General features: G+C 48.7%; 7 protein-coding genes across 7 annotated transcripts; 4 read left to right on the top strand and 3 right to left on the bottom strand.

Moving 5' to 3' along the window:
- Positions 1 to 412: 412 nt before the first annotated feature.
- Positions 413 to 1,736, bottom strand: N7462_006939 (bifunctional chorismate synthase/riboflavin reductase [NAD(P)H] ARO2; the record flags this gene model as incomplete). Its single annotated transcript, XM_057078657.1, has 3 exons — positions 413 to 1,224; positions 1,288 to 1,649; positions 1,702 to 1,736. 3 exons carry the CDS (start codon positions 1,734 to 1,736, stop codon positions 413 to 415), a joined length of 1,209 nt encoding a protein of 402 aa, XP_056931327.1.
- A 265-nt stretch (positions 1,737 to 2,001) lies between these two features.
- Positions 2,002 to 3,439, top strand: N7462_006938 (putative lipoate--protein ligase; the record flags this gene model as incomplete). The annotated part of the gene is made up of 3 exons (XM_057078656.1): positions 2,002 to 2,961; positions 3,018 to 3,125; positions 3,188 to 3,439. The coding sequence occupies 3 exons, from the start codon at positions 2,002 to 2,004 to the stop codon at positions 3,437 to 3,439; spliced, it is 1,320 nt and encodes a 439-aa protein (XP_056931326.1).
- Positions 3,440 to 6,865: 3,426 nt separating this feature from the next.
- N7462_006937 (ceramidase) lies at positions 6,866 to 7,806 on the top strand (the record flags this gene model as incomplete). The annotated part of the gene is made up of 3 exons (XM_057078655.1): positions 6,866 to 6,945; positions 7,010 to 7,083; positions 7,139 to 7,806. 3 exons carry the CDS (start codon positions 6,866 to 6,868, stop codon positions 7,804 to 7,806), a joined length of 822 nt encoding a protein of 273 aa, XP_056931325.1.
- A 1,035-nt stretch (positions 7,807 to 8,841) lies between these two features.
- N7462_006936 (uncharacterized protein) lies at positions 8,842 to 11,717 on the bottom strand (the record flags this gene model as incomplete). The annotated part of the gene is made up of 2 exons (XM_057078654.1): positions 8,842 to 11,567; positions 11,639 to 11,717. The coding sequence occupies 2 exons, from the start codon at positions 11,715 to 11,717 to the stop codon at positions 8,842 to 8,844; spliced, it is 2,805 nt and encodes a 934-aa protein (XP_056931324.1).
- Positions 11,718 to 12,820: 1,103 nt separating this feature from the next.
- N7462_006935 (n-alkane-inducible cytochrome p450 protein) lies at positions 12,821 to 14,437 on the top strand (the record flags this gene model as incomplete). The annotated part of the gene is made up of 4 exons (XM_057078653.1): positions 12,821 to 13,668; positions 13,731 to 13,861; positions 13,934 to 14,215; positions 14,274 to 14,437. The coding sequence occupies 4 exons, from the start codon at positions 12,821 to 12,823 to the stop codon at positions 14,435 to 14,437; spliced, it is 1,425 nt and encodes a 474-aa protein (XP_056931323.1).
- A 1,782-nt stretch (positions 14,438 to 16,219) lies between these two features.
- On the top strand, positions 16,220 to 18,266 carry N7462_006934 (sugar porter family MFS transporter; the record flags this gene model as incomplete). Its single annotated transcript, XM_057078652.1, has 8 exons — positions 16,220 to 16,315; positions 16,368 to 16,444; positions 16,509 to 16,733; positions 16,796 to 17,340; positions 17,397 to 17,404; positions 17,504 to 17,934; positions 17,993 to 18,066; positions 18,127 to 18,266. The coding sequence occupies 8 exons, from the start codon at positions 16,220 to 16,222 to the stop codon at positions 18,264 to 18,266; spliced, it is 1,596 nt and encodes a 531-aa protein (XP_056931322.1).
- Positions 18,267 to 18,999: 733 nt separating this feature from the next.
- N7462_006933 (uncharacterized protein) lies at positions 19,000 to 21,685 on the bottom strand (the record flags this gene model as incomplete). The annotated part of the gene is made up of 2 exons (XM_057078651.1): positions 19,000 to 21,495; positions 21,563 to 21,685. 2 exons carry the CDS (start codon positions 21,683 to 21,685, stop codon positions 19,000 to 19,002), a joined length of 2,619 nt encoding a protein of 872 aa, XP_056931321.1.
- Positions 21,686 to 21,873: the final 188 nt, after the last annotated feature.

Below are 21,873 nucleotides of genomic sequence, written 5' to 3'. Positions count from 1 at the left end.
TGCAAATTGGACGATGCTCTTCTTTCAACCTCAATCTGTATAATTAAAGGATTTCACATTTGATAAGAGGCTATCTAGTCGATAAAGCCAATTCTGTCAGTCTACGTCTAGAAAGTAAGAGAGATAATCTCATGAAATCATTGCTCATGCATATCATTTAACAATTTTGTATCTGGCCCTTCCAAGCGGGCAACGAGGATATATAAGATGAAAAAGAAAAATTCCGAAACAGACTTCCGCGCAGAAAGAAGTCAAGGTCAGATGAAGACAAGAAATCAGTTGGAAAATGATATCTATAGAAAATGGTTTTTCCCGGGCCCCATGGTGGAAAATTTATGAGTGTTTAGGCGTTTGCATACCGCCACCCCTTTTTTTGTCGCTTTAAAAAAACACCACTGAAACTATTTACGGCTTACGCACCGTTGGGCGCGGTAGCAGGCTTAGTGGGGATCGTCTTGGGCAGCGGCGGGAGCAGGTTCTTTGCGCTCTCGCGCGCGTACTGCGCCATCAGGGCGTCCATAATCACCAGTGAGGACATAGCCTCGACAATGGGGACGGCGCGGGGAACCACGCACGGGTCGTGACGACCCTTTGCCTCGAGGACACCTTCCTCCAGGTCATAGGTGGCGGTGGTCTGGGCCTGGCCGATGGTCGCCGGGGGCTTGAAAGCGACGCGGAAGTAGATAGAGGCGCCATTCGAGATGCCACCCTGGATGCCGCCGGAGTTGTTGGTCTTGGTGGTGAGGCGGGTCGTGCCATCCTGCACCACGAACGGATCGTTATGAATGGAGCCAGGCACTTCACAGCCACCGAAGCCAGAGCCGATCTCGAAGCCCTTGGTGGCGGGGATGCTCAGCATCGCGTGCGCCAGCTTGGCCTCCAGCTTGTCGAAGCACGGCTCACCCAGACCAACCGGAACATTGCGAATCACGCAGGTTACAGTGCCACCAATGCTGTCCTGGTTGTCGCGGAACTGCTCAACAACCTTGGTCATGCGTGCGGAGGCCTCCTCGTCGGGGCAGCGGATGGGGGCAAACTTGTCCACGGTTTCGCGGTCGATCGTCTCCAGCAGCTTCAGGTATTCGGGGTTGGTTGAGGCAGTGGGGTGTTCGGGGGTCGGGGGGAAAAGGTGCTCGTTGCCCACGGAGGAGACGAAGGAGACGATCTCGACATTGTGCGAAAGCTTCAGGTACTTCTCTGCGATGGCACCGGCAGCGACACGGCCTGGGAGGGAAATCTATCAGTAAAAACCGCGCTACTATTACAGGTCATTGATATGTAACTCACCGATGGTTTCACGAGCACTGCTGCGGCCGCCACCGCTGCTGGCCTTGACGCCGTACTTCTCGAGGTAGGTGAAGTCGGCATGACTGGGACGAGGGTACAGATCCATTGTGCTGTTACCATAATCCTTAGGTCTCTGGTCCTCGTTACGGACCATCATTCCAATTGGTGTGCCCAGTGTAATACCAAACTCGGTGCCTGACTGGATTTCAACTCGGTCCTTCTCGTTCCGCGGGGTCGTGAGGGCACTCTGCCCAGGACGACGACGAGTCATCTGGGGCTGGATGTCATCCTCAGTGAGTTGCATGCCAGGAGGGCAGCCGTCAACGATACAGCCGACGGAGCGGCAGTGCGACTCGCCATAACTAAGGACGTGGTGAGCAATGAACGAAGTTGTAGTACTGAGGGGCAACTTACGTGGTGACTCGGAAATGTTCACCCCACGTCGACATGATGGTGGATGGATCCGGCTGGATAGGTGTCCGCAGGCAGTGAGAGGAAAAGGGGAGAATGAGCGAATCTTCGGAATTCAATTGGCAGGGCAGATACGCAATATAGCAGCTGCAGGGATAGACTGATGCGACACAAAAAAAGTAAGAAACCCGAAGAGGCCGAAAATCGACTCATCGACGGTTTCCTATCTGGGCCTAGCGCGCCCGACTATCGGCCGCGTGCTGTGCGCCCATCCAACTATGCAACTCCCTTGCGCCTTTCCCAATGCTCGCTCGAGGATGCTATTCCTCGTCGCTGCGTGGTGCGAGCTACCAAATCCGCCACAATTCCTCATATCCTCTCCATCGCTTCGCTGAGCTCGCCCGACGGCCGGAGTCCCAGCACCAAATCTACCAGTCGTTGTCGACCGATCCTTACGTCAATCTTTCGATCGAGCACTTCCTGCTAGAAAATGCCCCGACCGACTCCAGCATCCTTTTCCTTTATATCAATCAGCCATGTGTTGTGATCGGTCGCAATCAGAATCCATGGCTGGAGACCGACCTTCGAACGCTTTACAATGACCGTCGCCGGGGGGCCGGCCAAGACGATGCAGCTGTCTATGTCCGACGACGTTCGGGCGGCGGAGCTGTCTTTCATGATGAGGGAAACCTCAACTATAGTGTAATATCGCCGCGGGCTCCCTTCACACGGAATAAACATGCGGAAATGGTGGTTCGCGCACTGCACCGCGTCGGCGCAGTCAATACCAACGTAAACGAACGACACGACATTGTCATGCTCCCATCAGAGGCGGGCAAGGATAACAATGAGCCTCCTTTTCGGAAAGTCTCCGGGTCTGCATTCAAGTTGACCCGCCACCGCGCTCTACACCACGGTACTTGCTTACTAGATTCGCCCAATATTCATGATCTTGGCCGGTTTTTGCGCTCCCCGGCGCGTGGTTATATCCAAGCGAAAGGAGTCGAGAGTGTTCGGTCACCAGTTGGAAATGTATCGGATGCGCTGGCAGACTCTTTCTTTTCCATGCAGGGGGTAATGGACAATGTCATCGACGAGTTTGCCCGATTGTATGGAGTCGATTCGGGTGCCGTCTTTCGGGCACGACGCGCACATGCCATTGAGCCGGAGATCTTCGCCGGTGACAGCTGGGTCGCTGGAACAGTGGGAGAGATGCATGGCGAGCAGATTCCCGAAATTGGCAAGGGTATTGCCGAATTGCGCGTATGTATTGCCCTTCAATTGATAGATACATGACTTGCTGAAACTGTCGATGGTAGTCACTGGAGTGGAAGTATACACAAACACCGCAATTCACATTTTCGACATATCCAATTGAGGAGGATCCTCGTGAGCGCCCGCCGCTGCCCCCCTCATTGCCGTCATCGGTGAGTTTCGATAAATCAAACGTGTGGATTGTACCAAGCGAGAGATGCTGACTTACAGAAAGACTCGCATTTTCCTTCGTTTGAAACATGGCACCATTATTGAAAGCAACATTTCGATCTCATCAGATTTGAGTGTAGCGTCTGACCAGGCACGGCGTGTTCATGAAGTCCTGAACGGACAGAGGTTGCATGAAATGACCATCGAACGCTGGGCTGAGATGTTAAAGCAAGGTTTGAACACTGGTGATGGTGTTGACAGTGCTCTAGTCCAGGAGTTGGCCCGGTACCTGGGTAACCTACTTGGGGGTCACTGATCCCACATAAAATACTATGTACCATAATCAATCGTCAGGCCCAATGTACATTAGACAATCTAAACCTTCTATTTCGCGGGCTCTCAGAATACGTTTTACCATGCTACCAGGATGATTTGTCTCGGACTAGTAAGACAGGTTTAGTGGTCCCTCTGGGATCACAGTTCTGACCTCAAGACTCACCTCATTGAGGAGAACACAGAGCCGCTTCAAATTAGCTTCACCTGTTTCTTCCTCTTTAATTTGTTCTAGAATTTGCTCCTATATTACCACCGCCCGCCGCTCAAGTTCAGTTTTGCTACGACTTACACCAACTTGGCTTCGCCCTGTGCACGAACACCCCACCCCAATGCGGAATGACCCCAAAACTGCCCCCTGCTGCTCGAAAGTTCGTTCGCGATATAGTGCTTAGTAGATCACTGACTACATGCCTGATCGGATGCGAGCTTGAGGACCAAAGTGGTCTGAAAGGGCAAAGTGCTATTCATCATGCCGAACAGGGATTGTACATGGATGATAGTATCGGATGAGGATTGATGCGAGAGCCTAGATTGATTGACTTGTGGTGGAATCGAAGTTTGTGAGGACGGGCAGACCAAAATATAGCATCACTACTATCAAGGAGTCTAATTGAATGGTTTTTCAGGTGAATTAAGTCGCGATGTCAGAATGAAAATAGAATGTTGAGCACTCTGAAAGCAGATCGGCATTCGTGGTTTTTCTCTCTTTTATGTAACAGTTTTCTTCTGTGCTAGATTTATTTGATTGTTCTACCAGAGCAAGATGAAATCCCATCATACTTATGCACATATTGCGGTGAAATGCTCACCGAGAAGTGATCTTTCGGGGTTAGAACGAGAACTGTTTAGTTACCATTTTTGAATCCAATATTCGTTGGCCGAGCAATTTGACCTCCTCAATTCCAGATAGTGCCTAGGTTACATTCTTATACCAGGGAGACAAGGATGGCAGTTTGCTTTAGCCAGTTTTTAGCGTCTGGTGAGAGACTCGATGGGCTGCAGGTCCAGAGATTGACAGACAAAACTTTGCGACTCCATGTATTACAACTGAGGATACGACTGGCCTTTTACGGGAGATTTCGCTGTTCTTGGCCAAAAATGAACACTATCGAAGACAAACTCGGTTTTCTCCCAGGTATGCCTCGGCGCTGTTACACTTTTGTCTCGAGAAAGAGCCATAGAAAAGCTGCAAATAGCGTGTGTCAGACCGCGAACCCACTATAGCAAGGGCGCCGTGGGGGCGGCCCCACTTTCCGCTGGCCCCCAAAGACCATGCAAGTTATGTTCGGTACTATACCTACAAACGCTTGTGGGCAAGAAGCCACGGCTAGCCCCAAGGTCGCGAAAGCAAGTGAAAATTGTTCACAATCAAGCCTAGTAGATCCACTTTTTCCTTTTCTGTATCCCTAACACTCATTAGTTTTATTGGAGTTTTCTCTCCTTATGTTTGCTGGGTAGCTCTCAACTTCAAGATTCTTCGCAACTCACCTGTTCTTCCCCCACCCACCTTTTCCCCTCATTAAGAATGGTCTCGCGGCCCCTCGTCCCAATTGCACAAACGAGGATATCAGGGGCTTACAGTTATAATTCTAGCTTTCAAATGCTCTATCCAGGCCTTATTTTGCTATCAGATCCAGCTCCTGTTGATACAAAGGCTTGACTGTAAAGGCGCTGCCAACAGGTTCGATTCGGTGTCAGGCAAACGAAAGCTTCAACCCAGTTGAATCCATTGTTTAATCATGTCAACGGATATAGCCAAGGGCGAGTCTGTTTTTGGTTATCAGAGTCAGCAAGCACCGGCTATCAATGTGCCCCTTTTACTGATCCTGGCTGGGGCTTTGATTGGGCTTATTCTAGTATGTCGTTATTTCGATCATTATTTCGACGGCAATGCTAGAGATTACAAATGAAATTCATACTAAATGATGAGATTAATCATTAACAGGCCGTATACAGCCACGGGTGTGTCTTCGCAACACTGACCGCGACTCAAAGACCGAATGTCAGGGCACAAGCACTCTCCAGGCAGCATTTTCGAGGTCTTCCAATCTATATTTTCCATCGACTAGTCAAGACTATATTTTTATCTAGATTTCCTACGAAGGGATCTAGTCTACTGAAGTGTGTGCTTCTCAATCTGACAGCCGAATTACTACTTTCGGGTCTGAAAGTAGGTAACATACACGCTATTCTCACCCAACGCTTGGATCATCCGTACTACCGTCGCCTACCTTCACGGTCAGCATGGTATAAGGCCTTCCCAGCAATTTTACTGTATAGTATCGCCTCAAGTATCTGCTTTTACCTACCTGTCTACTTCATTAAGTTGGCAGGTGCTTTGGGTGAAGAGCTAGAGGTCTCGGAAACTACGCAATTAATCTGCGTCTTTACCACTATTGTGATTCTCTACTTCGGAGCAGTTGTTCCGACATATGCTATATTTATTCGAGTCGCCGCGTCTGTACAAGGAAATGAATCTATGAGCCTGAAGAGCGCCTGGCATAGCTTCCCGTGGTCAGCTAGGGTGCACTTCTTCAAATTACTTGCGGAAGTTCTTGCCATGGAAACAGGTATCTCTATAATCCTCTGTTTGTTTGTGTTCGCCCTTTTTCATCCGGAGCTGCATGATGCTGTTTTTCAGTTCTTTGTCAAATATTCTGGTTAGTCGAAAAATGTGGGCGGTGTTGGCATCTTCAAATGACCCATAATACATCGCCGTATCATCAAGTGTAGTGTGTGTAGAGAGATGATATACTCCATGTATAAGGAAAGACTTCTGCAGGAGGCCCAATTAAATTGAATAAAACAAGTTGCTAGTAGAATCCTACCCTCCCTATCTGGCGATTTTGAATGTTTTTCAGAGCGTTTTGGTGGCATAGTGTGTGGTGTGTGGTGGTAGGTGGAAGATAGGAGACGCGTTTCTGGTGAGGTGGCTGGCTCACTCGTGAAACACGTTATTTACTATAGTAATATATAATACATTATCATTCAGGTATTTCATCTAGAATCTATGTATCTTATGATATATATTTGTAACCCGTTTTATGCTATGAAAATAGATTATAGATACGATCTAGACTATAGCATACTAATATCTAGCTTTAGATTATTACAGTGTTGAGGTATGAAGTTATAATAATATATGCATTTACTATGATAGATACGTTAGTGCTTCTTGGCTGTCCAATCAAAATTTTTACTTTTCAAGCTATATTCCCTACACCGCATTACCCCTCTCTCGTTGTGTCAAATTGTTTTTGGCTTCCTCCTTTAATTAAAATTTCCTCCTCTATGATACGGCAGATTTTTCCACTGAAACGAATTTCCAACGAAAGAGCAACAGTAATAACACAACGATACTGGAATCAAGGAGAAGAAGGGGATTCTTTAAGGTCAAGATCTCAACATGGGACACCACAACATTCACTACTATGGCGACCGCAACGCTTTGAATGGGATGTGGAGCCCTCCGACAAGCAAAGCGAAGTAAGTCGGCTACTGTTCAGGTAGTAGGAAAAGTACGATTAAGAGCTAACGATGATCAACCAAGCTTCTGCGAAGAAGACTACGCCATATCGGCCTATCTAACTGAGTTTATTAACTCCTTGACCAACCTCGCATATGGTACGTTGCCGTTTGTGTAAATCTAGTCGGGAATTATGAGAGCTTACTTCACTAGTCTTCCTTGCCCTTCGCTACATGTACGGTCCAGGCAGCCTCGGCCTCTTCGCGCCCAAGGTCGACTTTATGGCTGTGTCACTGTTCATGTTGGGTGTTGGATCCTTTCTCTTCCACGCATCTATGCGCCAGATAATGCAATTTGCCGATGAATTAGCAATGCTGGGCTTAGCCTGGTCACTGCTTCTAGGCTCACTGAACGTTCAGCGCACGTCAGGGTACAATAGGCTGGTCCGCGTCGGTCTAGCTGTCGTCTTCCCGCTCTTCTCTGCGTTCTATATCTGGACCGCAAATATCCTGTATCACTACATTGCGTTTGGAACCGTCCTGGCCCTGATTACTCTCCGTGGCCACTACCTCTTCCATTGGAGGGTTCCCGGCTTCCCAGCGCAGAAGTGCGCTGAGTGGCGGGTACGCAGCCGCAGGGCACTCATTCTGCTTCTAGTAGGCTATGGACTCTGGAATGTGGATCTCGAGTTCTGCACTGAGCTGCGGCTTTTGAGGGCAAAGATGGGGTTGCCATGGGCATGGATCCTGGAGCTACATGGGTGGTGGCATGTTCTGACCGCAATCAGCGCGGACATTACTATGGCGATTGTGCGGGAAGTGCAGGCAGAGTTGTCAAGTGATGCAGAGGACAAAGCAGACAATGAAGACAAGACAAAGTAAAACTTCATAGTTGTTGTTAGTATTAGATGTTTTGAACGCTATCGACCGGGCCTTGACAACTTGTCGACCATGCTGTTCACATTAAAATTAGTTTCTCATCTATTTTCCTAATCAAATTTCAACCTAAGACTCTCCTCTTCGTGGACCAATATGCGTTGGCGATCGCCATGATAGCTTCTAGGGTTCTCAATCCTAAATCGACGTGTACCAGAGCAAGATGTCTCCAGGGGCAGAGCTGACGGGGCGGGAGGGAACACCCGAGCCTATGGGAATGCCGATCGCTCCACTGGCACCCAACCCACCACGCGCGCCGGGCCGAAGCACGAAAGCGCGAACACCACATGCTTGAGACCGGAAGAAGGAAGCGACCGGAAACCACGATAAGCGTCATAGGGGAACGGCAAATGCATGCCATCCTGCAGACGATTTTGGACATAGTTACTAAAACCAAAAACTTCAACAAATACCTCCAGCAAGAGATTGAGGCTAAGCATTTAGAGACCTCGAGGTTGCGATAGGAAATCACGGAGCTCCGCAATAAGTCACAAGCGAAAAATGATCAACGCATATAAAACGCTGCGAGAATAGTTAGGACGTGCCGAGGAGCCCTGGCAGAAGTATAAGGAACGCTAGCAAAAGAAAAAAAAAGCGGTGTCAACCTTGGTGATCAGCCCACTAAACTATACGTGCCAGAAACAACGAGAGAATATACATGTCGAACTCCAATCTCTTGACGCCACCACGACAAGTTCAAACACCCGATCAAGCACGACAAAAAGCTAGACATCACTCTTGAACAAATATCCTTTGCTGATGCGCCAAACTAAGTGGTGATATTTTGAATAAAATGCAAAATTTAAATCTGAAAGGTATAAAAACCAGTGGACAAATTTCAAAAAGATGGACATTAGAGGTGAATAACTAACAGAACACACCTAATATTTAAGCCTTATATGCCAGTAGCACTGTTAACGATACTAATCGTAATATCTTGTCATAACGGAGCCGCCGCCACGAGCCCATCAACGGCGTAACCTATTTTCCCCGTTCAATTTCAGCTATTCGTTCCATTATTCTTGGTATCCTCGGATGTTCTAAGCCTAAGCCGTGCCCACCAATTGTCTTTGCACTGGCAAGAAACTCTTTCCATGTGGCCAGTTCCTCCTGCTTCTTGCCTTGCAACTGGAAGCATTTTGCGAGAAGCCAAATGTTACTTAGTCGGTCTGTGCTATCACCGTCCTCGTCCACAAACTTACTGTACAGTGCCTTGTCTATAAGTTCATTAAACAAGGCTTCGGCTTCACTGTACCTTTGTAGACGCGTCAGTACCTGTGCATGAATGGTGCGCGCCATAATCATGCCGACGTGGTCTGAGGCAATGCTGCCTTTGGCCATTTCCAGTCCATTGCGGATCATGCCCTCAGCCGTTACATGGTCACCCACTGCCGACTTGAGGCGTGCCAAGTGTAGCATCGCCAGCAATGTGAAGGGGTGCTCGGACCCAAGCTTCGTTTTGCGCCGTTCGTATACAAACGAAATTGCTTCGAGGTTTTCCTCCAATTCTTCTTTATCATCTGCATTTACGACCAATTCGTCATGCTGCGGGTAGCTCATGGCTAGCTCCTGAAGCGCAGCCAATGTTTCCAAGTGATCCTCGCCAAGGGTCGTACGCAAGCCTGTCCAGGCCGCTCGTAATTGGCTGGTAGCTTCAGCATATTCCATAACCCAGAACAACACTTGCCCCAGATTTAGGGTCGCTTTGAGCGTCTTCACATGCATTGGGCCATATATGCGTTTCATTCTTGCTAGAGTAGCAGTGTGTAGACTTCTCGCTTCTACCCACCTACCCTTCACGCGCAGGCAAGATCCTAGGCTATCTGCGACATCCAGCGTCAGTGGATCATCTTCACCGAAGGACTGTTTGCAGAGTTCATAAGCATCCCGCAGCCATTTAGATGCCATCGCTATCTCTGACATGGAAAACAGAGTCTGGCACAACAAGAGGGACAGATATATCGCGAGACGATGGTCGCGGCCAAGCCGGCTTGCTGTAAACCCATATGCACGCTCTTGAAGCTCTCGGGCAGCTTCATAGCGACCCGTCTCCACATACACGAGGCTAAACCGCACATCCTGCTCAGCCTCCAGACGCCTGTAGGTGCTCTTGCTCCTACTGGAAAACAGCCAAGTGTATCGTGCCCTCTCTGCGTTCTGCATGATTTCTTTGTCGAGAGCCTCCTTGCGTTCGAGTGCGTGAAGTATATGGGGCAGAAGCTCGCGCAGTTTACGGCGTTCCTCCTCGCTTTGTGTCTCTTCTGCTGTGGCGCCAAGCATTGGCCGTGGGATGCTTAACGCGAGAGTGGTCATAGATACCTGGCACCATAACGCCTGGTGCGTCGTACGCATCTTTGGACGCCTTCGCACCCACTCGTGAACAAGGCTATGCATGCTATAGTGGCCATCGGTGCTGTCTTGTATCGAGACGAGTGACCGCTCAATGAGCACGTCCAAAGCATTTCTGAGTCGTACGCGGATGTGGCGTTCCAAAGCCTCCACATGAAGACCATCTGGATTGCGCAGCACAGCTGGTAAAGGCCAAGGACCTGTTGCTAACTTCCAAATCGCGAAAGCTCGCAACATTCGAAAAAGGGCAGTGAAGGACTGAAATGGTGGGTTTGCCCCTTTGGCCATATTCCTTTGCCATTTCTGGTTTGTCTCAATGACTTTCTGTTCTGCGTCTTCCTTGAGTTGGTTCGTGGCCGCCTTGATCAGCACTTCAAGGCGGATGTTCTGGAAGTGGAAAAATGAGAAAACATGCAGAAGCTCGACGGCATCCCGAAAATTCCTCTGGCGCGACTTTTCCAGCGATTCGTATAGAACCTCGTATGTCGAGAAAACATTAAAGCTGGTGTCTTCGTCGTCATCATAATCTATGAGGCCGTTTTCGTCGCTTTTGGTCTGCCTTCGGCTGTGGTTGGCTTTGATAGTCTCCAGCTGGGCGTTGTAAAATGACAGATACTGTGACCATTGCATGCCCTTGAGAACGGATGTTCCAGCATGAACAAGGGCCAGGGGCAGGCACCCAAGAACACGACAGATCTCTTGGACATGCCGTCTATCAGAGGGAGCAACATTAGACTGCCCAGCAGCCTTCATGAGGAAAGTTTCCGCTTCTTCGAGGTCCAGAGCTCCCAACTCGATGCTCTTCCTCCCTGTGTTTCCATGCACCCTCAAGGTCGGATTCCGTGTTGTTATCAAAACACAGCCCTTTGTAGCTGCCGGCAGAACATCATCGATATCGACATGATCCGTGTCGAGGTTGTCGATAATTAGCAACCATGGAAGGTCGCAACCTTCTAGCCATCTTTTAGCGGCAATGGGGTTTGGATGCGCGCCAACCCGTGCGGCAATTTCAGCATAGCTGCTCGACACTGTCTTCTGGGAGCTCCCGTCAACGACGAAGACACCCAGGAAGCGATGCCGAAAGTCAAGTGCGAACTTGTTGGCCAGCTCCGTCTTTCCGCATCCACCCAGCCCATATATGACAAATCTCTGCTGGTTGGCCTGCATAGGGTCATGGAATGCCATCTTGAGAATATCAAGCTGTTTTTCTCTGCCCGAAAAATAGCTCTTGACCAGTCGGGTGTTGGAGAAATACCTGTTTTTAACAAGGGAACCATCACGAACAAAGTTTAGGTCATGCTGATGGACTCCCTGGAACGGAGCGGCTGCCAGAGGCTCGAAGCGGGGTTCTGATCGTTCTAGCAAGTGGAAACCATTGTGAGCCAAGCTTTGAAAGCGCCTGAGCCTATTTTGCAGGCTGGAAACTTACCTTGTGAAATGTATATCGGCCCTTGATTGACCCCCACCTGGAATCCCGAATTTGCATTTTCAAAGGATGCAGAGGTCATAGTTAACCCGCCGTGCACAGTGTTTGGGTTCGGTCAAGAATGATGATGAACTTGGCCCTAAGTCTCATTTTCACCATCAGGTGACTTCTACGGCACTAAGAACACCTCCAGTCTATCCATGGTGCTCCATGCCTTTGGAGCCTCGTAATTTCCTCCCTTCTTCACAGACACGCCTCATTTACGATACAGAAACATGAAATCGGATAGCAAAAAAGCGCACACTGAAATAATATCAACATTAACATCCTGATCTTCTCTCTATCTTAATAAATACAACCAAGTCAAACCAAAACAGCGCAAAAGAGTTGAACTCAACGCCAAGAGCAGTCATTTTCCATCCGACTATAAAATAAGCTTTGAATTGCGGGTACGTCAATTGGATACCGGGCTGCTAGCCAAGGGTCTCCACTGTGTAAATGATGAGGTCGCAGAATCCAATTTCCCCGATTCAGGGTCGTACTGTTATGCAAATACAAAGGCCCTATTTCTGATTATCTTTCAGTAGTAGCTCGCTGAGTCATACCGGATGTCCACATCCTGATAAAGCGAGGATTGCGCGGAAATGTATTCAGTATCGTAATCTACGTCCGTGTGTGTACTGCGCTGCTATATTAGATGGAGGCCCTATTCCAGCACGCTTTTTAAATAATTTTTGGCTCAACATCACAAACACAACTTGTCTTAAGACCGCGCGTTCATTACAGACCCACTTCGTCCACGCCTCTCAGGAACCAACCAGTTCACGAAGCGGCAGAACGAGGGAGTCGTTTACCGCCAGCAGTCAGCATCGATCTGCTGCCCAATCTACATTTCAAAATACACTTTCCTTTGCTCCCTACACGGAATTGTATCGATCTCCCAGACTCATGACCTATCGACGCGACTTCTCATCCTAACTTCATCGACTCCGACATGCTTACGTCATTACAGGCTAACCAACATGCTAGCCTGTACCTGATAGTCTTGTCAGTTATCATGGCCGCTTGTTTGTATTTCTATATATATAGGCGAAGCCAGAAGAAGGCAAATACCGGACACCGCAAGTATGCCTGTCCGCATACTTGATCGCTAACAGTATTTGTCCTCGGCAGCTGGAAGCCGCAATGTCCGAGCAGTATAATTGCGCCCCCGTCCTTCCATTCGTTCCGTACAAGTGGCCCCTGGCTCTAGATCTTCTCAAACGACAGTACGAGATCTTTTTTGGCGAGCACACGTTTGAACAACTGACTCCGTACTTTGACATCGCAGCCACCTGCCGCATCAACCTTTTTGGCCTCACAGGCTACTTCACCACGGACCCTGAGAACGTTGAAGCGATTCTTTCAACAAGTTTCAAAGACTACGGCCTGGGTAGCCGACGCCTCGCCTCGTTTCCGCTATTGGGGGAGGGGATCTTCTCACAAGATGGGCTTGCATGGAAACACTCTCGGGAACTGATCCGTCACCAGTTTATCCGTGTGCACAAGCAGACCCCACAGTCACTAATGGAACACGTTGAGGAGCTTGTCGCCGACATCAGAAATTCTGCCGTCGATGGTGTCGTGGACCTGAAGCCGCACATGTATGAGTTCACCCTCAACACTACGACGATGCTCCTCTTCGGCGAGCCGCGCAGCAACATGGATGCAGAGAAGCGATATGCTGTCCGAGACAACTTTGACTATGCGTCATTCGTAGTCGGCATCCGCGTCCGACTCGCGGACGGTGCCTGGCTCTACAACCCACCGAGGTTCAGAAAGGCCTGCACAGCGGTGCGTGACTGGGCAACTTTTTTCGCGTCCAAGGCCATCCAATACAAAGACGAATTCGGCGAGGACGCGGCCGCCGAGAAATACCCCTTCATAATTGACCTGTGGAGAGAGATGCAGGACTTTGACCTGGTTCGTGACCAGCTCCTGCACATTCTTGTTGCTGGGCGGGACTCTACAGCAAGCCTCTTGTCTTGGACTTTGTGCGTGTGCCTCAATTTCAGGCCTAGCCACTTGCTATGGACAAAACTAACACGTTAAACAGCTTTCATCTAGTTCGTAACCCGGACGTCTTAGAGCGTTTACGCAAAGAGATCTCTTCTGTCCCGACGGACAGCCCTCTCACGCGGGACCAGATTCAGAGGCTGTCGTTTCTCCGGTGCTGTTTGAACGAAAGTGCGCCTTGGTTTTCTTTATCTTATCTCTCTATCCTTCCTATCCTGCATCCATTAGACTAACCTCTCGCAGCCCTACGCTTGTATCCAACATTACCCATGAATATTCGCTTTGTCGAAGAAACAACAGTATTGCCTCGTGGCGGTGGACTAAACGGTCGCTCACCAGTTCTGCTGCCCAAAGGCTCAGGAATCGCCTTTTCTCTCTACCACCTACATCGTCTTGAATCAATATACGGACCAGACGCGGGAGTCTACCGCCCACAGCGCTGGGAAAGTGGAGAGCTGATCAAAAAGGCACGACTGGGAGCAGGGTTTGTTGACTTCAACGGAGGCCCAAGGCTCTGTCTTGGAAGTAAGTACATATCTTTTGTTGTCATTCGATGTCATGTCGGATCTAAAGCCCTAGGCAGAAGACTTCGCTCTGATGGAAGCCAGCTATGCAATTATCCGAGTTCTCCAGGCGTATCCTAACATGCGACTTGCCTCTGGGGTCCAAACTGGCCCAGTTGGCTCAGAACGCCAAACATACACTATCAGCTTGTCTCCCACAGCAGGCGTGCGTGTGGCACTGTGAGAACTAACGAAGAATTAACATAATTTAGGAATGCCATGAGAGCGGCAGAGCGTATCTAGGCTGAAGATATCAGAAATGAGAAATAGGACAGTAAAAGGAAGATTTCAGGCCTGTTGCGCGAGAACATATTTGGTCGGGATTTTTGATCATCTCCTGTCTCGCTGACTAGCGTGTTACGGCGCTGGTTTCCGAGTATACCCCAGATACTATACAAAACATTCAAGGAATCGAGTATCCCTGTAATGGGCGGATGTACAGTAATATATAGAGATATGTGGGTCCCCGTAGTATTATTCGACTTCTTCTTCTTCTCGGCATAAATTCCCTAACCGAACTGCACACCCCCAGTATATTGAAATTGACTTCAAGCGCCCCTCTAGCCATATACGCCTCGTTTTCTCTGCTTCAGGATAACCAGGTTACCCCTCTGCTCCTCCTCTCCCCTCTCGTCGCAATTTTAACAAATACGGCACTTTCGATCATGAGCTCTCGGTATGTGAAAATAGTGAGAATGGCACATAGTAGTATTTTGTTCTGACAACACAGTTGATTGTAGAAATATACTACGTTTTTGAAGGCAACTACATGCGAATTCGAGGTTTCAATTGGTGGAATGTATATTTCCGCATATCAGCGGCTGTTCTTGGTATTTTGACTTTTTGGAACTTGTACGCTTTTGGAAGAAATCGTATCAAATTGCAAATTGATAGACCATGCAGAAAATACCTAAATCCCTGCAGTTCTTTTGGAGCCTCTATTTGCTTGAGTGTGAATGGTGCTGTCCCTCAGTCTGAACGCTTTTTGTTTTGAATTTCGATATACACAGGGTAACCAAAAGAGGTGTTTCTCTATTCACATCTTCTCCCCTGGTGTCAGCTTCTGCTATTAGTGCTTACAATAGTGTTGTATCTAGATTTGAAAATAAGCATGAAGGCATGCCTATGAATAAATAATGTCGCAACCACTTAATCAAGCATTCAGGCATAGTGAAAGTGCTTGAAAGATGGGAAGCCAGATCTGTCTTGGCACACTGATTTGTTCTCGAGAGACAAGAAAATTTACCTGACACTTATCCTTCATCCTTAAAATCAATTGACTAGATTTATTCTCCTTCTACTCACTTTATTTCTCCCTTCCTAATTGCGTATTCGACCTTGTTTGCTTTCAAGAAAAAATCTGACCGCCAAGACTAACCCTATGTGACTTCCCCGCAACAGCATCCAAGTCAGCAAAGATCGCCCAGACTGTCGGCTAATATAGTTCCAATAGCCAAAATGTACATACAGGCTACTGAGCCTGCCTAGCTCCCTAGCCACAAGACTACCACGTCGTATCTGGGGACGGTCCCGTGCGGTGATCCGCCTGTGTTACCTTGAACTCTAACTCTGTAACCCCCACATCCCCGCCTTCAAAACTGGAGAGAAACAAAGCACACGGTCCATGAGCAGTACCCGCCCGGGCCATGTGGTGATCGTATTCCTCGATCGCGCAGCGCAGGTTTGGATTCGTGGAGGTTTTCCCCCACGTCTCCTCGCCTTGTCTATCAGCCTATCCCGCCTCTTATAGGCCACATAAGACGGCCAAGGAAGAGCTGGCGCGGATGACACCTTCTCCTAAAGATAGCGGCGCAGTCTGTCCGTTTGTTATATTAGCGCGAGACATTGGTTCTTTTTAAACCATCTCGTTCGGCTCACATCTCTCCCAGCTGGCCTGGTTTATTTTCCAAGCCTTTCTCATTTCATCTCTTTCATTGTGGGGTCCGAGTCTCACTGTACTCCCATAATGTCGTGGCTACTACAAAAGATTGTTCGCAATGATGCGATGAGAACTGACCCCAAGGAAATCTACGGATGGAGGGTTTATATGTTAGCCTGCTCGGTACGGGCTCCATAATTATGTTCAGATCATGATCAAGACTGATCTTTAACAGGCGTGCTTTGGAGGAATGCTATTCGGCATGGACTCCGGTATCATTGGTGGAGTACTCACTATGCCTCCCTTTCAATCGTAAGAAGATACTCTCAATAGCATCTGTGAATTCATGAAAGGCTAATAAATGATTGCAATTCAGCACTTATGGCCTGACAAACCTTAGCTCTACTGCTCAGGCCAATCTGTCTGCCAATATTGTTTCTACGCTGCAGGCTGGGTGCTTTTTTGGGGCTCTCATAGCCTCTCCAGTCGCAGATCGATGGGGAAGAAGAAAAGCTTTAATTGGGGCTGCATTGACTGGAGTGATTGGAGTTGTTATTCAAACTGCAGCCAGTGGACATCTCGAGGCCATGTATATCGGACGGTATGCCCTCTTTACTGCCAAAGCTTCCGAACATAACACTAATCTGGGTTCGAATTTCCCAGTCTCATTACCGGCTTTGGAGTCGGAGCTGCTTCGATGATTAACCCTCTCTACGTTTCAGAGAATGCACCTCGCGCCATTCGGGGCGGCCTCACCGGTCTCTACCAGCTCTTTATTACAATGGGTATTATGCTGGCATTCTGGATCAACTATGGCTCTTTGTTACATCTGGACGGCTCAACAATGTATCTCGTTCCTTTAGCTATGCAAGGCTTGCCGGCGGTACTTCTCTTCGTCGGCATGCTTCTTTGCAATGAATCCCCTCGGTGGCTAGCCAAGCAGGATCGATGGGAAGAGGCACGAGCGACTCTGTCCAAAGTTCGGGCACTTCCGTCGGATCACCCCTATGTGGAGGAAGAGTTCCAAGCTATTGCCGCACAACTGGAACAAGAACGAGCCCTTATAGGAGGCTCCGGATTCTGGGATCTCATGAGAGAGATGTGGTTTATTCCGGGAAACCGAAAGCGTGCTCTAATCTCGATCTTCTTGATGGTTTGCCAGCAAATGACGGGAACCAATGCCATTAATTATTACAGTCCACAAATATGTAAGTGCACCTCTACCGAAGAATTCGTGGGTCCAGTATCGCTAACCTTGATGAAGTTAAAAACGTAAGCTTGGAAGCTCCTTCAATTCTCTTGTGCCTTAACACCGTCGTAGAGAAAGATAATACCTCGTCTTATTGATATTGACTAATTCGGTTGGTATAGCTCGGTGTTGAGGGAAACGCAACAAACCTTTTCGCAACAGGGGTGTACGGTATCGTCAAAATGGTCAGCTGTGGGGTCTTCCTCATCTTTGTCGCTGACTCCCTTGGTCGTCGTCGCTCGCTACTCTGGACATCTATCGCACAGGGTCTAGCAATGCTCTACATTGGCTTGTACGTTCGCATTGCGCCGCCCGTCAAGGGGGCACCTGTTATCCCCGCCGGCTATGTCGCTCTTGTCTGCATTTTCCTGTTTGCAGCTTTCTTCCAATTCGGATGGGGGCCTGTTTGCTGGATTTATGTTTCTGAGATTCCAAGTGCCCGGCTGCGTTCTATGAATGTTGCCTTTGGAGCAGCCACGCAATGGTTGTTTAATTTTGTTGTTGCGAGGGCGGTTCCCGTCATGTTGACTACGGTTGGGTCCAATGGCTATGGGTAAGTGTGGTCGAGTGTAGGATGTTTTAACTTGGTATGCATTGCTGATCGAAGATAGAACTTATATTATATTCGCGTGTTTCTGCTTTTCCATGTGCGTTTTTGTCTGGTTCTTCATTCCCGAGACAAAGGGTAAGTTTAAAACCAAAGCCCCCTGAGAAATATCCTTATATTAATGTGCTCCTCTGCCAGGACTGTCTCTTGAGAAGATGGACGACCTGTTTGGTGTCACCGAGTTGGTCCAGCGGAAACTTGAGGATCCAGAGCACCATATCGGCGCTGAGGATGCAGGCAAAGCGACCGAGTCCCGAGTCGAACGAGTCGCTCCTTAGATAATGGTGAATCAGGCCTGAAGCGATGATGAGACGACTTGTCGACTCAATTCAACAAACGAGAAAATGGATATCATGTAGAACGTTACTATTAGGCTTTTGGGAAAGCTGTCAAGTAGTCAATCAGAATGGGTCTATTGAAATGATACGTCGTCTAATCTATTAATCACAGACTGCTACGCTCCGATATAGGTTGGTTTTTGAGCCTCGTAGAAATGGAGGAATTAAATTATTCCTCCAATCAGCAAAAGAGGAGACCTAATTTATACGCATTTCCTGCTGGTGAAATTTAAAAATGGATACTACGAGGCTCATGACGTAGACTTTGGTTTTGCTAGATGTCAAGAGACATCAAAAAGTAACAGTGCAGCATTCCAGTGGCGAAAATGAAATATGTAATTCACATTGTTGCTCATGTCATCAATTCATATACATCATAAACCTCCGAGCAAGGTATGTATAGCGGTCTCAGAGGCAAGAAAAGTATCCAGAAAGGTAAATATCGCGCCGCTATGAATGTGATGTTCGCTGAAACCAATACCCCCATCCATATTAAAAGAAAAAAAAATTTTGCGCAGAATTGGACAATCTATCTCCTGCATGTGTAGAGGATGCAGATCAGAGATATGGAAAAGCAACGGATAATAGAAAGAAGACACGAATGAACGAGAAAATAGAACGAAATCAAGGTGGAGGCAGAGCAAAACGAGAGGCAAAAGAAAGCAAGTAAAAATCATCTGATTAGTCGGCCTGGTACTCTTCGACCTGTCAGGCCCTGTTGCGTTTGGCTACGCGTGACGCGTTTGGAAACAGGTCGGTCTTCCAGACTCAGACCACCGATACCTGGACCAAGCTCATTCCGTCTCGGAGAGAAAGCTGGGTTGAAATCCAAATTGGAATATCGTCCATAGCGAATATTGTGGGTGGTAGCATCAGTACGGTTGGTAGCTGTGGTAGCAATCGTCTCAGTATCTGAATCTTGATCATAATCTGAGGGTGGCTCGTTTTCCTTGAGCTCACTCATGGTGAAGCTGTGAGGATTCTTGTTGCGAGGCGTCGGAAAATGATTGAAACTGTTGGAGGAAGAAATTTGGTAGTGTGGTGCAGGAGGCAAAGACGATGACAGCGCAGAGGAGAAACTGGTACCCCCAGCTGTAGACGTGAAAGAGAGCGGAGGCGGTGATGCTTGCATGTTAAAGGACTGGGTATTGTTGACAGGAGATTTGCGAGAGGGCCAAGAAATAGCAGCATTATTTGAGGGTAGTTGTTGTGGAGATCCAGGTTGAGGTGAAAGGGGGCTCATTGGTTGCTGGATTTCGGGGCTTGAAGCGGGCGCCGGAGTGCGATAAAGGGCCAACAGTCCAAGGGCTTCCTGCACAGCCATGAAGACAAGGAGCATCTTTCCGTAACGATCAAAATATTCACGGTCGTAGGAGGGCTGAGGGATATGGGCCCCGAGGTGAACGGCTGCGCCGAGCTGCGTGATAGAAACCAATATTTCTTTTCCGTTCCAATAAGCCAGAGGTCTTTTCACAGCTTCTAGAAGCGCAAAGCCAGCAATCAAACTTGCGCTGCCCAGAGCACAGGCTTCAATGAAATTTCCGGGAATTGAAAGCTGGTGGTTTTGTGAAAAGGTCCATGCTGCCATAGAGCCCACCAATAAGATCAGTCGTAGATACTGGAAAACGAGATAACCAGAGGACTCTGAGTAGGATACCAGGTTAGAGGTGGATTGATTCCAATCTCGTCGAGGCTCGTCACTGGAGGCAATGTTGAATGTACGATCAAACAGAGCTTCTAGCCCCGTCGAGTTATCCAAATCACTCGTTGGGAAAAACCTCGGCGGCTTGAAAACAGGTTCGGGGCTTGCATTTTTCATTTGCCACTGATTGGGGGGATGAGATGGACTTCTGTGAAACGGATTTGGTGTGACAACCTGTTCAATTGGTTTTGTCGAGTTCCGAGCGCGAAGATTCCATGCCGGTGGCTTGGGCGCGGCGGGGATCTTGCCGGTAAAGGGGGAGGGCCCATCGAACGCAGAAGGTCGATTCCGCTGATAGACACTCACTGTCGGCTGGATATTCTGGGGAGCAGAGGGAGTCCAATCCATATCTTCGACCTCTGAAGGAGGAGTAGGAGGAATAGCGGCGGGCGATTTTCCTTTTCCTAGGGAGGGAAGAGCTTCGCCCAGTTTGTGGATGGGAAACGGTTGGTCAATCGAGCCATTGCCCAGGGTCGGAGTCGTATTAGCAGGTCCGCGAGGAGAAGCGGGCGCAGGAGATGTTTCCGTGCTTCTTAAGGGTCGTTCCCAAGAGTTGTCTGACCAATTCACCAAAGGTCGAGTATCATATTGAACGACACGGCGGGAAACAACGACAGATAGGACAGTGAACATAATCATGAACATATGTAAAGCCGGAGGCATTGTGGGTACCATTCCGCTTGTCGACGGGTCCTTAAGCAATGCCCAGAATACACACCGCACAACAAGCACTATGAGTTGCACTTGGTAATACTCTCCCAGCCCGGCGAATCTACCATTGAGCCCTTCAACCTTCATGCGCAGTTTCGGATTCCACCATATAGAGAGACTTCCGGCAACGAGTGAAAGGCCCGCAAGAGGCGCGAGGTCGACGGAACACTCGCCGGGAATACGTTGCAATTGTCGTGTTCGGGTAATGCAAGACAAGAGAGATACCGAAGGAGCATTGTATGCATCAGAGAATCCAAGATGCTCCAGAGAATGAGGACTCGTCAAAGCACTCATGACATCCCAAGAAAGTTGACCGGCCACGCTGCTCCAGTATCCGATAGAGCCAGCGTAGACGAGTAGACTTTGCCAACTGTATCTTCTCGCCATTCGCGCGGCTCTGCTGGCTCTTGTTTGATCCATCATGCGCCGAAGGTGGTCTGCCTTTGCCTCATACCCCTTCTTCCGAATTTCTTTGAGCACACCATCTTCACATTTGGAGCATACTTGTGGATATCGGTCTTCTGCTCTCTTTCGGAATTGGGGATAATCGCGCTCATAGTCGGCGTACTCAGGATCATCAGGTGGCGGAAAATACGAGGCTAGCGTGGTGGCTAGAAGATGTTGGTTGCGGACACATTGTGAACAAAACAGATCTGATCGTCGAAACTCGGTTGACTCAAAGGGCGGGCTTGACACGTCGGGTCCGAGACCCTCTGGATTTGTGTCTGATGCCGGGGGATCGGTAATATCGCCATGCTAAAATGTCATAAAAATCTGTAAGTATTGAGACCGCAGAGTCTGGCAACTGAATTATTGAGCGCACCTGATCGAGGTAGTTGTCGGCCTCGCAATGTTCGCAATGGAATTTGTGCACCGGCCCACGGACGGGTTTGGTCGCGCGCCGCCCACAATAAAAGCAGGTCAGACGTTTGGAAAAGAGAGCCATTTCATAATAACATGTGGATCAGGATGTTGAGGAGGGTTGTGGCGGTGGGGATCAAGGGAGGAGAGCGCGATGAGATCGAGGAAATAATAATCAAGTAAAACAGTTAACTCCGGGCTGCACAGACCACTCGGCACGTGTTGCGGTGTTGCGACGCGACGGCTTCAATTTTGCCCAAAAGAAACGCTTCC

This window comes from Penicillium macrosclerotiorum (assembly GCF_028827735.1).
Source record: "Penicillium macrosclerotiorum strain IBT 26536 chromosome Unknown utg000007l_segment0_segment0, whole genome shotgun sequence".
In the NCBI taxonomy this organism is placed as follows: Eukaryota; Fungi; Ascomycota; class Eurotiomycetes; order Eurotiales; family Aspergillaceae; genus Penicillium; species Penicillium macrosclerotiorum.
This window is presented reverse-complemented; position numbering and strand designations above follow the sequence as displayed.